Below are 19,383 nucleotides of genomic sequence, written 5' to 3'. Positions count from 1 at the left end.
GTTGCTCCAGGTTAGAAATACTCCATTCGCCATGCCCACTATCCATTTCCAAAATCCCCGAATCAATCCTTGCATGTTGTCTTGCCCCAAACATAACCTGATATCGCTGTCCATTTCCATGAGATGCCCACTACAAAGTGTCCCGTTTTACGCCCGGCCTGCCCTGTACTGCCACATCCAGCCTTGCTTTGCATAAATCCTTGGCCCAATTCTAAAGCTTACCGCTACGGATCTCCTTTTCAAATATCTTGACCCCCCACACATCATAGAATTGTAGAGGGCCAAGCGTTTTGTACCTCAGCCGAGATCCGCCGTCCTCGGCCTCGTCGTCACTCTCGCTTTCGGAATCCAGACCCTCCAGAGGGAACACGGGATATGCCTGCGACGAGCTGCCACTGGAGGACGGAACGTGAGCTTTGTCTTTTCCCTTGTTCTTTGTCCTGTTCGATGACTCTTGACAAGGGGAATTTCCAGAACACTCAGAAGGCCGTATTACTCGGTCGACTCGGTCATCCTCCATGGCGATCCATTCCAACTTCAGTTGGGGGTGATGAGAAAGATTGTCAACAATGAATCGTAGTATTTCCCGCATGACCCAGATGCAAGTATCATTGTTCTTGAAGTGAAGAATGTTGATTGCCCGGAGATTGATGAGGCCAGAAAAGTACTGTACAAAAGCATGCTAAGGAGTCGTCAGCTACTCTGGTATTCGCCTACACCAAGCAGGCCTCAAAACGAGGTACTGGAACTCACCACCGTATGAATGTTCATGCTCAGTGCAAGTTCTTCTAGCTTCACACCTCGCGTGCATATCAACATCATCGTCTTCACGTTGGTGTCCCAGTTTGGCCCGTTGGATTCATCTTTGATCATGAGCCTTTTGAGAGTTGGCATGTGCTTCTTCAGCACCAACCTCCTAATCTGATCCATCGACGTAGCGGTACGTGGTGCAAAGCTTTCTGGTTTGTGCTTCACGCTTCGCTCCAGCATAAACAGATCGTCCAGTTGTGGAAGCTGTGCCACGCATGCCAAGAATGAAACAGAAACATGGTCAGTGAAAACACTCCGCAAAGCAATCGGGCGGAACTTCTGCTCCTTCGTGAGCATAGACCAAATGGGCGCTTGGTTTCCAACGTTAATGAGGCTCAACTCTTTAATGCACGCCACGTCGATAGCTTGCGATAAAACAGAGGCCTTGACGGGTATGAGGCAGATTTTCAGAGTTTCAATCGACATTCCCCTCGTCTTGCGTGCATACGCGTCCATATTCTGCTTCATGCACTTGTCTTTCTGAACGTTGGGCGCATCCAAGAGGTCTTCGATTTCGGACTCGAGGATCCTAATCTCGTTGGAAACTTCTATCGCGCCTCGATTCAGAAGCGCAAGTTCTGAGTCCAGAGCATTAGCAACGCTGGAGCTGCTCTCATTAACCCTCTCGTCGCGTATTTCCAAGACTCTCTGCCCTGCTTCGAAAACCAATCGGCGCAGTTGAGCCAGTTTTTCAACGATGGCTGCGCGGTCTGCTTTTCCAGGCCTGGATTCTACATGGATAGAATCTCGGTCGGTTCGCAGCAGTTGAGAACACTGTTTTGACGTAGCGCCCAAAATACCGCCGGACTCGCCAGCTTGCCCATTCGTAATTTTTCGTGGCATACAAGTCTTGGAGTTGGAGGATTCTGTCAGCGGCTGATCGTCAAAGTCGTCAATGTGTTCATCTAACGTTTCCAAATGTTCAATATCGATGTCATCGGGGGAGAGTTCCCCTTCGCTCCGAGATCTCCGAGCCCCCTCGGACGCCTTATCAGTCAGCGGCCGTGGACAAATCTCTTCGCTGACAGCAAATGCATCATATTGCGGAGTTTCGGTTTCGGTTTGACTGGCACCGGTCGCTGCACCTGCCCTCGATATGTTTACTGCAGACTGTGATGCCTGGGAGGTCGATTCCTCGGCGTCGTTGGCCGTGCCGCTCCCATTGCATGTTGAACTCTCACCAGCCATATCAGATTGCACGTACTTTCGTGAAGCCTTCTCGATCGTATCGAGAATTTCTTGTTGAGAGATGGAAAAGTCTCTAGAGCCATGCATAACTGCCATGAGCCTAGTAGATACTGCTCGAATCGACGAGATATATTCTTCGCGAGGGTCTCCCGTCGTGGCCTTTGATTCTCCGGTTTTTGTTGCGGACTTGGGGGGATTTAACGAGTTTCCAAGTTGAATCGGCGACTTCTTTAGGAGATGAGGTTCCTCAATGTTGAAAACTTTGTTGAGAATTGATTCTTGCAGCTTTCTCTCCTCTTGAGCTCGAAAGACCTTTGCTGGGCCGGTGCTGTCGTAGCTGGTGGCATTTTCTGACGTCGGAACAACCTGGTATTCATCATCGACGTCTGAGTCGTCAGCGTCCGAATCGGCCTGTGGTCTTCGTGCCTGCTGCGCCAAGGAATCAGACAAGGAGAGCTGGAGTTCCTTGATGGTAGAGAAGCAGTTTCTGACGCATGTTCTCAGCTCAGACACAATATCAAGATTGTCAATGTCCAGCACAGACAGGGACTTGAGTGATTTGAAACCTGACAGGGTCGGTGGTTCCTTGTTATCTGAGCCCCTCTTGCCTAGTTTGCTTTTTGGGGTCGGTCTGGACGAAGGTGGTAGTAGAGCGGGTGGCAGGCCAGGAGGCGGGCTCCCAGCTGGTTGAAGGGAAGAGACCATATCAGGCCAGTGGCCATTCGGCTGATGATGGGATTGACTGTCGATAGATACAGGTAGCGGAGGTGGCGTCGTATAATACGAGTCTCCCGCCTGCATCCGAAGATGTAGTCTTTTGAGTGATATGATACGGTGGAGTTGTGCATACACAGGCCTACTAAGCTCAACACGAATATTCCATCTGTTTGTTCGTGGTGTGATGAGTTAGCACATCTAAAACACGTCCACTGTACCAGATGGACGATTGCAACACCAGCCGACTCACCGAAAGGACTCCAAAGAATGTGCTCGCTTCAACGTCAGGTACAGCAATGTGTTGAGGAATTTGCCGCAGCTCGCACTGTATAGGTAAGGTTGATATGAATGCTCCCCTTTGACGCCAGCGCTCAAAGTGTCCATAGAAAGGTCCTGCAGGTGCTGAGCATAGTTGTATTCGCTAGTGGTGAAGGTATCCAGGCCGCCGGCCAATCCGTCAATAGGAGATTCAATGTTGACATCGTCGTCATCCGGGAAAATGATGTGGAAGCTACGATAAAGTTGGGCTGCTGCCAGCTCGTGGAACCGTCTAGACACCAGGGCCAGACAAATGAGATCACCTTGAGAGCACTATTCCAATGATCAAGCTGTTAGAAACGTGACTCGGCCAACAAATGATAGTCCAACATGACAAACAAAAAAAGAGTGTGTCTTTGCGAATGTATTTGGCCAAGGAAATCATGTGCCAAGGTAACAAGGTGCTTCAACGCTGCGTTACCAGGGGAGGCCACTCACATGGGAAACAATATCCTGTTGGGTTTCGGCTGGCAAATCGAGAATTGTAATGGGTGTCTTGTTCGATGGTTGAGAAGTTGCGGCCGCTGCAGCCTCGCCACCGGTTGTTTTCGTCGCCATGATGCTCGAGGTTGGGGCACGAGTAAAGTGGCGAGACCGGCGTTTGAGGGGCAGCTGCGCGAGGCTGACGACCGAGCAACAATCTATGGATATGACCAGACGTCAGTCGTGGGCCGATGACCAAGTAGGCAGGCTGACGACGCAGGTGGATGCGACGGAACAAGCCGTACTTGCGACGCCAGCGGAGAGCACGGGATGTATGCTCGGGAGCGGTTGTGTCGAGAGAAGGATCCTGGAGTTGTGGAAGTAAGCTGAGAACAGTCTGCTCGAAAGGCATTTGAGGAGAACAAAGAGGGCCGGTCCATCGACCCACCCCCGGCCTCGAGTTCAAGCAGCGTCCGTCAATGCATGCACTTTACCGTTTACCGGGCTTGCGCCTGGGTACTCCGTACATCCTCCGCACAATGTGAAGTCGCATGCATGCCTGTTGGTCCATGGCACTCGACTGTCTCCGCTCACGCTTCGGGCTCAAGTCTGGCGCAGCAACAACAGATGCTGGAGGGGTTCCGGCTGCTAGTGGCGGGGCGCCATGTCGCAAAGGCGTCGGGGCCGCGACACCTGGGTGTCCGGTGGAGATGTCTGGACCAACGGACAGCGCGCGGCGTTCACGTCTTGCTAGTCACCTCTTGTCGTGTTAGTCTGATATTAGCATGTCAACGTGTTGAGTTGAAATTAAGCCTCTCGAGCGAGCGGCCTGCGGACAGAGCCACGTCGTCGGCAGCATAAAAACGACGAACCGAAGGCATGGGCACTGCATGCCACAAGCCCGCAAATGCCTGGTCTGGTTTCTGTTGCAGGTATTGGTGGGGCTATCCGCGAAGCTTCGGCGAATCGGCATGATAGTTACTTTGATGGGAACTAAAAGACACTGTGTTTATAATCGAATGTCTGAGGGAAATGAGAGAGCCAACGTCTGCACAAGTTGCAGTGTCGGTTTACGCCTGAGCAGAGTCTACTTTCTAAAGTTGTTATTACGGCGCACGTCTGCCTGTATCGCGGTTGCACTTTCCTCGACTGAAACGGATTCTTCTGTAGGGTAGCTGAAAAAGTATCCTCTGATCTTGTCAAGGTGTCGTGAACAAGGATGATTTCACGACAATGTGAATGATTCCTTGAAGACTTGAGAACAGAGATGATGCATTGCTCTTGGATTTCCTTTGCGAACTAACCTTTGTGTGCTGGCCCAAGTCCCCCCCACGTTTTTGGACAGTCGCCTCAGGATGCCTCCACCATGGTGCTTCGTTCTTCGCCCGCCGTCATTCTTGTCAGTGTGTTGTTCAGACCCATCGTTTTCCTTTTCCCTGCCCCCAACAAGTTCACTGACAGTATCGTTTCTAGGAGGGTAACAATAGCATCACAGCCGCAGTCGCAAGCCACACGGTAACAAGGAGCCACACCTCCACCGCGACGATCCAACTCGACGGGGCTGTGCAGACGACAAGCCATCAGGTCAACTTGAAACTACTCCGGAAGCTTCCTGACTTGCGTGGAGAGTTGGACAAGGGCCGACGACACCCTTGGGACTCGGGAGTGCGCGGGTCTCCCTCTTTTCTTCGTGTATCTACGGAGCACGGTCCGCTGAATGACAGCGTGAGTCGCTCAGAGCTGGTTAGTCATGCACGTAGCCGCGTTTCAACATCACCCATGAATACTTCCCACCATAGAGTCTCTCTACTCGTCCAGCGCTCTAATACATGCACATCATTCAGGCACCCCGACGTCTCCACCTCACACTCCAAGATTCCATGTCAGTCTTACTGCTACGATCTCAATCTAGACCCACGCCGTTCCAGCCTCCCTTCAGTCCGGCAATTTACTTTCCCCTCCGATAGCCGTGGGCTTGCTCAGCCATTGATCTACCCTCCGCAACAATGGCCGACGCAGAGGAACCTCAGTTCAGTACAATCGCCGAGAGGATCGCCGCCCTCAACAAGCAGAGGAACTTCAATGGCAATGGCAATGGCAATGGCAATGGCACAGCTGAGCCAACGCGCAAGCGACCTCCTCCAGCACCTCCTGTCCGACCAACAAGTCCGAAAAGAAGTGAAACTTCTCCAGCTGCGTTATCTACTGCTGCCAGTGCACACTCTTATCCGTCAATTCCTAGTAGACCTGTGAAGGGGAATGCGCCGCCCCCCTTGCCTCGAAGAGATACTCAATCTCCTGTCGCAAGCAATGACTCCTTGGCAACAAAGGCTGTGAAAGGCCCTCCACCATTGCCAAGTCGGCCAACAAGCTCTCAGACTCCTCCAAAACTACCCTGGAGAGCATCAGCTCAGCCGACCGCATACCTTTCTCCCCGTCGCAATTCAGCTTCCTCGGAGATATCTCAGCACTCTACGGTATCTACGTCATCACTGGGACGAACCACCTCGTCCAATACCAGTTACGCGCCCAGTGGAAACGCTCCTCGAAAAATGATGGCTCCGGCTACATGCAATCCGGCAGATCTACCCCCTCTCCCCCCATCGAAACGAGAACTCGAAGCCCAAGCCAAAGAGGCCACTACTCAAGAAATCGCTGTAAAGGACATGGCCGCTCGGGAATATAGAGCCAAGCAGGCTCTCAAAGCACAGGAAGGTCGACCCGTCAGCAACACTCCGTCCCCGACCCCTCCCACTCGACCCGGGTTGCCACCACAACTACCGTCGAGGCCAGCGCCAGCACAGACAAATTCGGTGGTTGTAGTCGAAGAAACAGAACAAGCCCCCCGCAAACTTCCCATTGGTACCATTAGAGGCTTTTCTAGTGGGAAAACAGTCAAGGCGCCGCTTCCTCCGACGCGACGACCACAGCTTCCTCCAAGGTCATCTGCCGATGCTGAGACCATCAGGGACGAGCCGCCGCCGCCGGTACCTCTGTCTTCGAGACCTTCAGCGGCGCAGATTCGAGAAGCATCATCCGAGGTCGCAATGAGGGCATCAAATGGAGAAACCAAAGGGAGAAGTACCACAGAGTGCTGGGTATGTCGAGATTGGAGTGGGCCAGACACCGTGGCAGCCCAATTCCCGAGACAATCACTGCCTCGCAATGATCCTGTCGGTCATCTTGCCCATGGCTTGTGTGACCCTTTCCCTTCATACGATGATAAAGCAAGAGCAATTTTTACATGGTGTCATCACAACATATCCTACGACACAGCGTCTTTCTTTGGCAATAACGTCAAACCCATGTCCGTCGAAGATACAATATTCAGTGGTTTGGCGGTATGTCAAGGCTACGCAGATACTTTCAAGGCTGTGGCCAATAGGGCGGGGTTAGAGTGCGTAGTTGTTGGGGGCCATGGCAAGGGCTTCGGCCATAAGCCCCTGAAGCAAGGTGAGCGGCCGCCTCCAGCGAAACCCGACGGACACGCCTGGAACGCCGTCCGAGTTGACGGTGGCTCCTGGAAGCTTATTGATGCTTGCTGGGGGGCCGGGCACATCTGCTCAGCGACGAATCTATACAAGAAGGAGTTCTCTCCCCGTGAGTTCACCTTGACGAATGAAAAGTTCGGCCTTCGCCATTTCCCTCGGGATTTTCTGCTCCAACACAGGAGTGACGGTCGCACGGTTTCCTGGGAAGAGTACTACACTGGAGGCATGGACGGAGAGCCGCACCAATGGTATGGTACGGGGAATAATGAGGGGATTGCTGAGGATTCTGTGGAGCCAAAATGCCGTGATATCTCAGTTTACAGCGGGCAAGTCGTCCGGTTCCAATTTTCTAGAGTTTGCGAGCACTGGACTTCGGAGAAGGCTGGGCTGGGGAGTCCTGCCTTGTTCCTGCTCAGTATCCACGGTCTTGACGGACGTAAAGAAGAGATTATCCCAACCGAAACCAACGGATACTGGAACTGGGTAGACGTCGACGCTCGAGATCTTGGAGCTCCGGGACAGTCAGTCGAGATCCTCAAGCTCGAGACGATGGATAACAGGGACGCTCGCGGAGTCACGCCGGAAGAGTTTAAATCCAAGAGGGGGAGGGTCGGGATGTCATGGTCATATATTGCCAGGTGGAACTTGGTATAAGAGGCTACGAACAGCTTTCATTCTGTGACCACAATCCAGGTCTTAATTGGGGTCTACGTACAGCATGCACATATCTTGCCAAGTCTAATGTCATAACTAACATTAATACACGTCGGCCTGCATTTTCTCAACTTGCTGACATGGAAAGATTTCGCTTGACCGTGACGGCGATGGTCGTTGCCGGGATGAAGTTGATCCGAGTTGCCTTGTTGCATGGAATCCCTCACGTAGTACTTCAAAAGTTACAAAGGACCCGTACTTCCTCAAAGGATTCGAGCCCCTATCTTTGGTATCGGCCTTGGAGACCTCTAGTTCCGTGTTCTTATATTGTAGGTGGGAATATGACGGAGACCTCGAGTGAAGTCGAGGTCGTTTAGTCCCAACTTAAATTAACACGTGCATTGGTGCTAGTCGCGTTAAGTAGCCCCACGTACCCGCCAGCTGCCAAAGCCACCGTGGCAGCTGCACGTCATCAACTCGCAGCTGCGCGCATCTGTGTTGATCATCTTTGTTCTTTTCTTTTCCCGAGCCTCGATGCTGATTCAACACTCGATGTTGTTCTCCGTACTTGGCATTGTTTCTCCCCCGTGATATTCCTTATCCATGCTTCCTGCCGCCGGTGATTGACGAATACCGCCCGAGACAAGTCACACGGCGCCGATTGGCAACGATGCCATAATCTCAACACCACGACGAACCCACGAACCCAACCCTCTCCAAGATGCGCCCCTCGTCGCCTCCCACCTCGCCGACGTCTCTCTCCCGCTCCGAGACCATCACTCTCCTCGTCCTCAGCGGCGTCTCGCTCTCCATCCTTCTCAACACCTTCCAAGGCGATGGCGAACCCCTTTTCGCCTCGCTGGCCCTCTCCATTCTCGCCTTCAGCCTCTGCTATGCCATGATCCGGTGGCTCGGCCCTACCTTCATGCGCGCTGGCTTCCGTGGCCGTGACCTCAGCAAGACGACACGCATCGAGATTCCCGAGTGCATGGGCGCCATCTGCGCCGCCGTCTACCTCCTCACCGTCATCGTATTCATTCCCTTCCCCTTCTACAAGGACATCGTGGCCGCCACGTCTGGCGGCGGAAATCGCGACGTCGTCCTGGAGCAGGAACACGTCGACCATGGACGTTTCCTCCACCGCTTCCCACACAACAAGCTTGCCTCCTACCTCGGCGCCATCATATCCCTCCAGACCATTGCGCTGCTCGGAATCGGCGACGATCTCTTCGACATTCGGTGGCGGCACAAGTGGTGGATTCCGGGGCTCGCCAGCATCCCCCTGCTCGTCGTCTACTTTGTCGACTTCAACGTCACCTCCGTCGTCATCCCCGTCCAACTCCAACCATACATCGGGGAACTGTTCGACCTCGGCCCCTTGTACTACGTCTACATGGCCTGCATAGCCATGTTCTGCCCGCAAAGCATCAACATGCTCGCCGGCATAAACGGCATCGAGGTGTCCCAGTGCCTCGTCATCGCCGCCCTCGTCGCCTTCAACGACTGCCTATACCTCTTCACACCCTACCCGCACCCAGCCACCGACTCGCACCTGTTCTCGCTCTACTTCCTCCTCCCGTGGATAGGCGTGTCCGCAGCCCTCCTCCGCCACAACTGGTATCCCGCCAAGGTCTTTGTTGGCGACACATACTGCTACTTCTCGGGCATGGTCTTCGCCGTCGTCGGCATCCAGGGCCACTTCTCTAAAACGCTGGGCCTCCTCCTCATCCCCCAATTCTTCAACTTTGCCTACTCGGCGCCCCAAATCTTCGGGCTCGTCCCCTGCCCGCGCCACCGCCTCCCCAAATTCAGCCCCCGAACAGGTCTCATGGAACCGTCCGTCACGCCGTGGAGCCCTGACCGCCAGCCGCGCCCGCTCGTAGCACAGAGCCTCCGTCTTCTCGGGAAACTGCACTTGCTCAAGGTAACCGTTGACGAAAAGGGCAACTTTGTGGAAACGAGCAACTTCACCATTTTGAATCTGTGGCTGGTGTGGAGGGGCCCCCTGCGGGAAGATCGACTGGCGACGGAAATCACCTTGCTGCAGCTGCTCGTCGGCCTGTTTGGTCTGTTTGTAAGACACAGGCTGGCCTTGTTGGTCTTTAAGGAAGACAACTGGGGCACCACCGCGTATTAGATGGAGCACCATACCTGGTGGAGCGGGTGTCTCTGCCAGGTGCATGAGAAATAGAGCTTATGGCCATGGTCTGGTCAACATCAATGCATCGATACACGCGAAACATGTGCGAACGCAAAGAGCTAGAGAACTCTGCCCACATCGATTGTTGTGCCAGCTACAATGCATGACAAGACACTACGACCGTCACTTTGCATCATGGAACTCAACAGGTGGGAGTGGTTAGATGTCGTCATCCGTAGATCGATCCTTTCATCTCAGCTAGTATCGGGCATACCACATCTTCCTTTACTCGCGGGTAAAGCTTGCCAGTCCAAAAATCAAGACATACAAATACAAGTAGTAGAAGAGGGATATTATAAGAACAAGATGAAAAGCCAGTCATGTGTCAGTCCCCCAAATGAACGCCCCTTCTCTTGAAAACGAATATGACCTTTTCCCACGTTTCGAAGAAGAAAAAAAAAAGAAAAAAAAGGAAGAAGCAGGCATGTTCAGACACACAGGTCCATCTGTAATGACGGCACAAAGTGCCTTAATCGCTGCATTTCTCGGGTCATCCAAATAACCGCCACCGTGAACCTTTTCACCTCTGGTCCAAATCAACGCCGATTCATCCTATTTCTCCCTCTCTGTTAACGCCATGTTCGATAATAAAATTCCTGACAGCAAGCCTCCACTCCGCCCAAACCGAAAAGTCCAAAATGAAAAGCGGCTTTTGTCATCGCCAAAATACTCCGGTGCTTTGGCTGGCGTAAGTGTTCCCCCTACCAGTTTAAGCTGGGTTTGCCTCCAGCGACGGGGCATGACCGTCTGGCAGTTCAAACAGCAGAATCCACATTCGCAGCACTAAACGAATATACATATCCTATACAGACTCAAGCCCCGTTTACCGTCGGTGTTGAGTCGTCGGGTTTGTCCAGATGATGAGGCTCCATCGTCGTTTCCACTTTGACATCCTCGGGACCAGCTAGGCCTGGCTTCAACACAGTAGATCCTCCTGCGGCTTTACCCGCTGCCTTGTTTAGTCGACTCTTGTAGTCACTGAGGCTCAGTTTCTTCTTAACGGGACTTGGGGTAGCAACGACGCCATAAATTGAGCTCACAGCAAAAGGATTCGATGCGCTTGAAGTTCCAAACGGGGACAGCGCTGCTGAGCTTGCTGCTGATAGAGGAGTGGCCGTGGTTGACGTGACCAGTCCGGTGCTATCAAACGCCGGTACTGGAGGTAATTGTACACGAAGATCCGGGGCCTTCATCTTGCCAGTCTCCATCGTCGTGTCATTCAATACTGAACTCTGAGATAGTTCGGCCGTGTTGGTATCTGTCGAATGCGATTTCGGTGATGTCACATCGGAACCAGTGCTGGCGATTGAGGGTCGGTGCTCGCTGCTGGTGGGCGAGTCCAAATCTATAGCCGAGGCATTGGATATTTGATTTGCCAAACTTTTTCTTTTCCGTTCCTCCTCAGTAAGTAGGCTTCGGCGCCGGCTATTCATCAATCTCTTCGAAAGTGAGATGATTCTCTTTCTAATTGGAGTTGGGTTGCAGGACTCGCTTATCCAATGGCCCTCAACTGGGTCGGTTTGCACGGTCGCATCGCGATACATACCGCGAGGCCCTGCTGAAGTCTGCCGTGAGTCCGATGTAGATGAACATTGCTTGCTCGGTGCCTTTGGATAGCCAATACTTGGTGATCTCCCGCTAGCTGGTGAGCCAGACTTGCTGCGAGACGTGCCTGCGTCAACATACTGTCCAGGTGGGCCCGTTGAACCATTCCTTGACTTTGATTTTGATGAAGGAGTTGTCCCATCGGAAACACGCTTCTTTTTCCTCGGGGGTTGCTGTTGTTCCATTCGGCGAAATGAATCTTCCACCATCGCTACTTTCCTCTTGTCTCGGTCCGTCGGCTCAGTTAGTATTCCAAGTTGATCAAAAGACCCAACTGGAGTGCGGTCGCGACTCGGAGGTTTGCTACGTGATGTTCCTTCGAGTTTGACATCATCGGCTCCCTCGTCGATATTTCCCTCACTAGCGGCTCTGCTATTGGTAGCCTGACCAGTGCTAGTGGGCGAGATGGTGTGATTACGGGCTTTTCGCGGCTTCTTCTTTCCACCTTTCATTTGATTTCTGCCAAAAAGATATTGCCGGTGAAACCGGGCAAAAGCACAGTTGTTCTCCAGATCGCAGGCACAGCCACCGTATTCAGACAAGATTCGGTCGATCCAGTTAGAGATGGCTGTATATTCAGCCGAGTCCAGCTCTGGCTCATCCTGCGCCGCAGAGTCATCATCACTCAATCCTAATAGATGAAGCCACCTGTCCCGCACACTCTTCTCCAGTCGGAAATCCCAAGGTAACGTGATTTGTTCATTCGCAGGAATATATCGGTCGCTGACAAGCCAAAAGTGGTATTCTGACCCCCCAGACAAATAGGTATCCAGCTGAGCATTTGGCTTACAGCTCCTCCGTACATATCTCGCCAGAGAGCCTTCTTTTCTCGTGTCAATGTACAGTGGTAAACTGGGATGGAAGAAGACAAAAGGGAGCGGACAAGAAAGATCGGCCCAGACGTTGGCAGGGTCGGCACAATAATCTTTTTGGAAGCCGATTTCGCCATTCAGCTCAATCAAGGCGACGTCCTTTTCGACTGCTGTTGTCGATTCAATACAACGCCATCGCAGAGTCGTTCCAGGTTCCACCAGTCGGGTGGTGTCATTCACCTCCAGCTTTGGCTTCATCTGATCCACGTTGGGCGGCTCGTCTTGAAAGACTTCTGCACGGGTCCTGCCGACCTCTTGCTTCATCGTATCGGGATCTCGCAGCCATCGTGACAGTGCTGTGGGGATGGCCAGGCTCGCAAACGCATTGTTGTGTGTATCGGGGACCTCTTGTTCATTGTAAAGAGAGTAAAATCCAGCAGAGTAGTGATGAATCTGAAAATCATTGGGAAGATCAGGAGGTGTTGTGGCAGGACTGGGGGGTTGGGCAGGATTCGACCGCGAGTTCTGACCATATGAAGGACTTCGCTTCGATGGCTGGGAACTAACAGAGTGTGAAGGGCGGTGTGAGGATTTGGTTTTCTTTGAGGAGGAGGGAGGGCCGTTTTCAGGGTGGCCATTTAATTGTAGGTCGTTGGGCTTCGGTTTCTTTCTGGCAGTCTTGGTCGGCGGGCGCTTCGTCTTCTTATCCAAGGGCTCTTTTTGTATTTCCAGTATACTGTTGACATTTCGGAGTCGAAGCGTTCGCTCGATAGCCTTTTGTCGATCCAGGGGCCGCGGTTTGCATTCTGCACAGGAGTGGGCAAAGTCTTCTCGGATGGCCTCCTCTCTATTGTTGGGATAGAAGCAGTCAATGTGCTGCCAGGTATCGCACGTCTCGCAGTAAATTGTGTTTCCGTCATCGTCAGAGAAGTTGCAGATACACTTTATGGTGTAAGGCTCTTCTTCCGTCTGCTCTACGGTCGGGGCAATGGCTGGGTCATCCTTGACAACCGTGTCCACCGGCGCAGGTAGAACAGTCTGACTGGGAAGTGATGCCTGCGTTGACGGCGGCGCGGGCGTGTCTGTCATAATCTGAACGAAACCTGGCAGGGGGGGTTTGGCGGCGTAAGACGTGAGTAGGAAACAGAAAATTAAGGTCGCAGTCTTGAGGGCATGACGCCGCCGTGCAAAGAGGCGCGCCCGTGGTGTTGTCGAGGGACGGGAGCGCAAAGGCAAGCTCTACCCAGACTGGCACCTGGGAAGTGGTGAGATTATATGTTTGCGATCAGTCTGTCAAAGATCGGAGGAGTTGTAGAGCATGCACAGCGAATTGGTCGTGGGAGACGAGTCGAGCGAAGAGCCGCTGCCGAAGGGTAGCGACGCAACGGCTGATCGGTAGGAAAAATCAATCGAGCCGACCAAGTGATTCGTCGTCTAGAGCCAGAAAACAACCTCTATTCAACGCGTCGAAGGGTGTGGTGGACTTGGAGAGTCGTGAAAGTCTTTTCCTACCGCAGTGGAGGAATCTTTACGGCGGAGTTGGAGGAGCCGACGGAGCGCGGCGGATTGTGGCGCGAAGGGGCAAAGAGTTGCGCGGTTGCAGAGAGAACAAAAGAAAAGCAAGAAGCAGGGCAGGAGGCGGCCTCCAAGTAAATGGAGCTGGTGTGGTGAGGTGAATCGCGTTGTGCGGCCGAAGAAACGAAGGGACGATGAAGGATGTGCGGGTGCGTGAGTGCGAAAAGAAGAAGAGGGAGAGACAAATCTTGGACTGCACAGGGACTTCGGGGGGAGGAGCCAAGATTGGACGAGTAGCAAATGGCAGCAGCAGCAGGATGGGGAAAGAGCGACGCAGCAGACCCAAAACACCAGTGGGGGCGCGAGGCAGCCCTGGGATGGGACTGAAGGACCGGCGGACGGGAGCTGCTGGCCTGCAGGACGGAGTACGGACAACTGCTGTGCATGCGCTGGGGTGGGAGGGGGCTGACCACTTGAGCATTCGCGCAGCTCACAGAGGAGAGGAGAGGGGACGAGCCAGGCGGCCAGAGCGACCAAAGCCACCGAGGCCTAGCGCTCACGACGACGCACGGAGAGCGCACAGAGAGCGGGCTACAGACGTCCGGTTGCGCTGGTGGTTTGGAGTTCGAGAGCAGCCGTCATCTTTGCTCAAACAGTCAAGCGCGTCCCTCATGTCGGTAAGCAGCACGGGAGCTGGAGAACCCGTAGTCGCACAAGGATTCCAATCTCTGCTGCCCCCAGTCTTGAAAGGTCGAGGATCGTGGATGTCGCAGCCATTTGACTCGACGGCAAACACATGGCTCCAAGTTGCCACCACGCAACGCTGAGCATCAGACGATCAAAGCAGTGGCAGATGGCAGATGGCAGATGGCAGATGGCGCGAGGCCACGGTCCGATGTGATGGTTTCCCTGGTGCTGATGCTGATGCCGGCGACGAAAAGTTTGCATTGTAGAACGGGCCCGTTGAGTTTCCCGTGCCAGTTACAAACAGCAGGCAATCTACACCTCCCACCTCGGCTTGCATCAGAGAATGGTATCAAACACTGCCAGCCGTGAATCATCATATTGTTGTTGCTGCAGTCAGGTCAACATCCGTCTGTTTTTCCGCCCTGGTTGAGTCGCTCTGCACGGCAAATCGCAAGCCACAAACTGCTCTTGCAGGCGTCTCAAGGTTTCTGTCTAAAGCGCCGAGTTGGCTGCAACCATTTCTCCTCCGTCCTCTTGTCAGGTCATGTCACGCTGTCCATATAATTCCACTTGTCCTTATAATCTGCTCGATTCTGTCGGGTTTTCTTGCTCCTCATATGACACAATAGATAGGTATCCCGCCAGGGTTGCTCGGTACTTACTTAGTTACGGGGTGCATGACGGTGAACAAGAGAGCTGGCCCCAGGAAGCAGAGGCGGGGAGGAGAGGAGGCGGGTGTGAGAGGCGGCGGCGGCGGAAAGGCTAGCTGGCAGGGCACTGCACTTTGGTTGGCGCCGGACCACATTGGAAATGGTGGGGACTCAATGACTCGCTCTGAATGGCTGTTGGCCAGGATAGGTATGGGTCTCCTCTTATCGCATTAATGCCTGAGGCTTTGAATCTCGCCTCAGCCCACGCGTCTCACAATTCCGTACCGGGAACGGGCGTCATGTCCGACAACAGGTGCTGCTAACACGCGCAGACGCAGACGCAGACGGGATGCAGATTCCTAACTCCCTCGTTTTGTCCACCGACCCAGGCAATCAGGTACGGAGATCTATTAGCGCTCGAGACAGGATGACGAAAAGCAAAAAGTCCGGACAGCACTGCATTGAAAGTGGAGTCCAAACGCAAGAGCACCAACCACTAGGTCTAGCGAGTAGTGGACAAGGGTTCGTGCTGCTAGCTGTACTCCGTACTCCGTACTAGTACGAAGTATTACTCAGTACTACTAGTACTGGTGGGTGGGTGGTTGCGGATTGGGCGTCGTGTCCAGCTTGCCGGCTGCTCCTCAACCGATGGTTTGCATCTTCCTCTTCTTCTTATTCTCGCTCTAGACACCAGTTTGTTTCTGTCCACGCATTCTACGGAGTTGCACTTGCTGACGTTGCTCGACCACGATGACTTGTGACGGCTCACAAGTCCGCTTTCAAATTATTGCCAACCTGCTGCCGAAGCGCACTTGCTGAAATGCGAAAATTGAGGTGGTCGGTCCTCCACGACAGGCGAGCGCAACCAGCGCTCAACCACTTGAGGCTCTTGGCGAGCCCTCCCATCGACATTCCATTGTTCGAAACGAACTTCGAGCCCCAACGAAATTGATAGAAGACACGTACCTGGAGTGACATGCCTTGATTAGGTACAACAAAGTCTCGCTTTCCAGACTGAAGCCAAGGCGAAGAAGCGACGTAACCATCAATATCGTGCTCAGTCTACCATGGCCACCGCATAGCCAAAATCCATCGATTCTGTAATTCGTACGCAGGCAAACTGCACTAGACCTGCCCTCAAGCGACCCCCTACACCAGGCGAAATTGTTCCAGCCCTTCCGGTAAATGTAACAATATAAGCGAGGGTTGACAACCGCACTTGTCCGCCACCATCATCCCGAACCCAGATATGTACGTGCACACGGCTACGACCCTTTTTTGGCTACTCGCCCAATTTGAATTTTCAGGACTGGGACCTTGTTTGTCCAGCTCTTGACTGGTCACATCTCTTTGTTAACACGTCGATGAATCGGATCTGTCGGTACGTGTTTGTCGGCCAAGTTGATCGGTTTCTCCTTCATGCCGCAGTGTAAACTGCCGTCACAATGGAAAAAAATCAAAAATTACGCCCCCAATGGCCCCGAAGGACAATTGAGCACAGGACGACTCCGCGTTGTGCAATGCAGGCCTCCTCTGCTAGTATCCCGTGTTCATGATCTCGGGATACTGGAACAAGGTAAGTATGAAGAAGAAAGAGGAGAAAAATTCGAAAAGAGGACGGCGGGAGGCAGTATTTATATAGTGCCTGACAGGTGGTCTGTGCGCACTCTAGATTTCTGCCCAAGGCACGAACCGCTTGAGTTGGTGCCTGCGGGGGTGCCTTGGGCGGAAATTGCGGTCTCAGCGCTTCTAGTAGTACTAGTAGTACGTACCACTAAATACTACATACACGATTTGTTCTTTTGTTTCTCCATACCTCGGTCGTTGTGCTTTCTTCTTATCCATTTCCATTTTCCCCTTCGGTGTGCGGAAGAATGGTTGTTTTCATGACAGCTTGCGTCACGTCATGAAGATGCAGCGAAGTGCTCTTCTCTTCTCCTGTTGAATGTTTCCCTGCAAAAGCGCTTTTGAGCAATCAACTTGTCCGAATTAGATGTAGAACGAGGACTTGGTAAAGAGCGAGATGAGCAAATTACAAGTGTCTACCCCGTACTCTATGCGGACTGCGGAGTGGTACAGAATACAATGGTCTTCATGGAGCCTTTGCACTCCATAAATTCGCCCAACGGAGTACCTGGCCAAAGAACATTTTCGTAACTGACGTCAGTCCTCTGGCGGTAGCGGTGGCCCTTGATGTACGTTTCACTGTTTTGCTGTTGGTGTTTCAAAGCTCATTCCGAGTGCTGTGGGTGTTTGCCAGCGCAAGGACAATATCCCTGGAGATGCCAAGGACCGAAGTGAATCAACGACACTCACCTCTCCCTTGGCAATTTGATCGCTGATTCTGCACGTCAAATTAGCGAATTACTCTGAGGTTCATGTCCCTGAATCCACGCGGGTTCCATAAATAGCCTGACCGTTGAACCCAAGAAATGCTACATCATGGAAGTGATCTGTTCCCATTCCTCCAGCCGTATCGTGTTGCAAAACAGTGCCCCGTTGGCAGGACACTCTCCACTGTCGTCATGCTTAACATCTGGACTTGTAGGAGGAGATTGACAGAGTTTGTCGGTGACAGAGGTTCATTCCAACAAAGGTACATTGAGGAAGCACACTAAAGCTATACATGCAAAATGGCACTGTTCGGCGCTGATGTGAGGACCGCGAATGATGTGAAGCTTAGGGGTTGACTGACCCAGAGACATATAACTAGTAACGTTAGTATATTTAAACAGGTGCTGTGGATTTACTATTGAGTACAGGGTGGGTCGGTTGTGTTGAAGAAGGGCTTCTCCGTACACAGGCTGGGGGATACTCTCAGCCCTTGCACTCTCCATACGTGACTAGTCGCCTATTCCAACAGGTTGCGTGTTGCACATCAGCGTTCGTTCGGGACATGATGAGGAATACACGAGGATACAGTACATGCATGAATGGATGCTGTACTGCTGGTCGATTTGAACTTTGTCCGCTAATGATTGTATATACATGCAGTAGCTAAGTTGATGGCCATGTGGTTTGTTATTCCAGTCCACCCAAACACCTCGTTTTCGCACCAGCACCAATGAGGCACTTTAGGTGGGGCTTGCACCTGAGGCCAGAACTGCTAGCACGTACTCCGTACTCCTGTACTCCTGTACGTACCTACTCCGTACGGAGTACGGAGAACGGAAATAATGGTGGTCCCATGACGCATTGCCCCAGCCACAGCGGTCCATCCGCCTGTGGATCTCATTGTAGTCGGTTAGCCAGTCGACTGCCGCCTGCTCACTCCAGTCGTCTCGGGTCTCAAGACTTGCTACTGTCACCTTTCGCCTCAAACAGCGACATTCTTTCTACGACCGAACCGACGAGCCACGCCGTTCGTAGGGACCTGTCCTGCTCCTCATCCAGCATAGCACAGAGCCGACCGTGTCCGTCGCCGTCGACTGCTGAGCCCAAAATGAGATTCTCCGTCACTGCCTTGTCTGCCCTCTTGGTGCCTTCGGCGGCACTGAGCTTTTTCAATGGCGAATCCCAGAGGGGCATCACCTCTAATGACGACTTGAAGATTCCCGGAGAGTCTCCGCTGGAACACTGCCCTGGCAGAGAGGGCAATGGCTACGTTGAGATAAAGAGAGTGGATCTGCTTCCCAACCCGCCAGCTGCGTATGTGCTTTCCCCTCACGACCTGGCGCAAGGTCGATGGTTGGACATTGTATCGAGAATGACTATGCTGACCGGTTGCACTTTTCTTTCGACGCTAGTGGTCGGGACCTTATCATCAAGGCAACCGGAAACGTCAATAAGACCATAGAAGACGGCGCATACATCGACCTGGTTGTCAAGTACGGGCTGATCAGACTCCTCAAGACCAGGATTGACTTGTGTGAGCAAATGGGTGAAGTCCAGCTGAAATGCCCCCTCGAGCGCGGCGAGAGAGTCATTACCAAGACCGTTAAATTACCCAAGGAAATTCCTCCCGTGCGTATCTTGCGATGCTCCAACGTGTAAACGTTTCGGATCTAGTCTGACTAATGTGCATGCAGGGCACCTACAATGTCGAAGCTGACGTCTTCACTGCTGGGCAGGATAGAATTACCTGCTTGACCGCTACTGTCAAGTTTAATGTGCCTGGAACGGACCTCTTCGGGGCCGAGTTGTAGGGGGAGATGAGGGGGGATGAATCATAGTACTTAGTCGATAGTTTGTTACGAGACACTACGTAGAGCACCTTTTGCTGACACTGACATGTTTCTTTCTTGCCATTTATGTTATCGTTCGTCATTTTACCTGCTTAAGACTAATCTTCCTCATATTTGGAGGGTCATAAA

General features: G+C 52.7%; 5 protein-coding genes across 5 annotated transcripts; 3 read left to right on the top strand and 2 right to left on the bottom strand.

The window, feature by feature from the left end:
• Positions 1–211: 211 nt before the first annotated feature.
• Positions 212–3,591, bottom strand: MAM_06148 (F-box domain containing protein; the record flags this gene model as incomplete). Its single annotated transcript, XM_040824946.1, has 4 exons — positions 212–682; positions 754–2,881; positions 2,966–3,306; positions 3,472–3,591. The coding sequence occupies 4 exons, from the start codon at positions 3,589–3,591 to the stop codon at positions 212–214; spliced, it is 3,060 nt and encodes a 1,019-aa protein (XP_040677109.1).
• A 1,871-nt stretch (positions 3,592–5,462) lies between these two features.
• Positions 5,463–7,601, top strand: MAM_06147 (Transglutaminase-like protein; the record flags this gene model as incomplete). Its single annotated transcript, XM_040824945.1, has 1 exon — positions 5,463–7,601. The coding sequence occupies one exon, from the start codon at positions 5,463–5,465 to the stop codon at positions 7,599–7,601; it is 2,139 nt and encodes a 712-aa protein (XP_040677108.1).
• Positions 7,602–8,322: 721 nt separating this feature from the next.
• MAM_06146 (Glycosyl transferase, family 4) lies at positions 8,323–9,738 on the top strand (the record flags this gene model as incomplete). The annotated part of the gene is made up of 1 exon (XM_040824944.1): positions 8,323–9,738. The coding sequence occupies one exon, from the start codon at positions 8,323–8,325 to the stop codon at positions 9,736–9,738; it is 1,416 nt and encodes a 471-aa protein (XP_040677107.1).
• An 875-nt stretch (positions 9,739–10,613) lies between these two features.
• MAM_06145 (SET domain protein) lies at positions 10,614–13,307 on the bottom strand (the record flags this gene model as incomplete). The annotated part of the gene is made up of 1 exon (XM_040824943.1): positions 10,614–13,307. One exon carries the CDS (start codon positions 13,305–13,307, stop codon positions 10,614–10,616), a length of 2,694 nt encoding a protein of 897 aa, XP_040677106.1.
• A 5,205-nt stretch (positions 13,308–18,512) lies between these two features.
• Positions 18,513–19,215, top strand: MAM_06144 (phosphatidylglycerol/phosphatidylinositol transfer protein precursor; the record flags this gene model as incomplete). The annotated part of the gene is made up of 3 exons (XM_040824942.1): positions 18,513–18,718; positions 18,817–19,033; positions 19,099–19,215. The coding sequence occupies 3 exons, from the start codon at positions 18,513–18,515 to the stop codon at positions 19,213–19,215; spliced, it is 540 nt and encodes a 179-aa protein (XP_040677105.1).
• Positions 19,216–19,383: the final 168 nt, after the last annotated feature.

Source organism: Metarhizium album (assembly GCF_000804445.1).
Source record: "Metarhizium album ARSEF 1941 chromosome Unknown scaffold_18, whole genome shotgun sequence".
In the NCBI taxonomy this organism is placed as follows: Eukaryota; Fungi; Ascomycota; class Sordariomycetes; order Hypocreales; family Clavicipitaceae; genus Metarhizium; species Metarhizium album.
The sequence above is the reverse complement of the archived record's forward strand: the minus strand, read 5'-3'. Positions and strand labels throughout refer to the sequence as shown.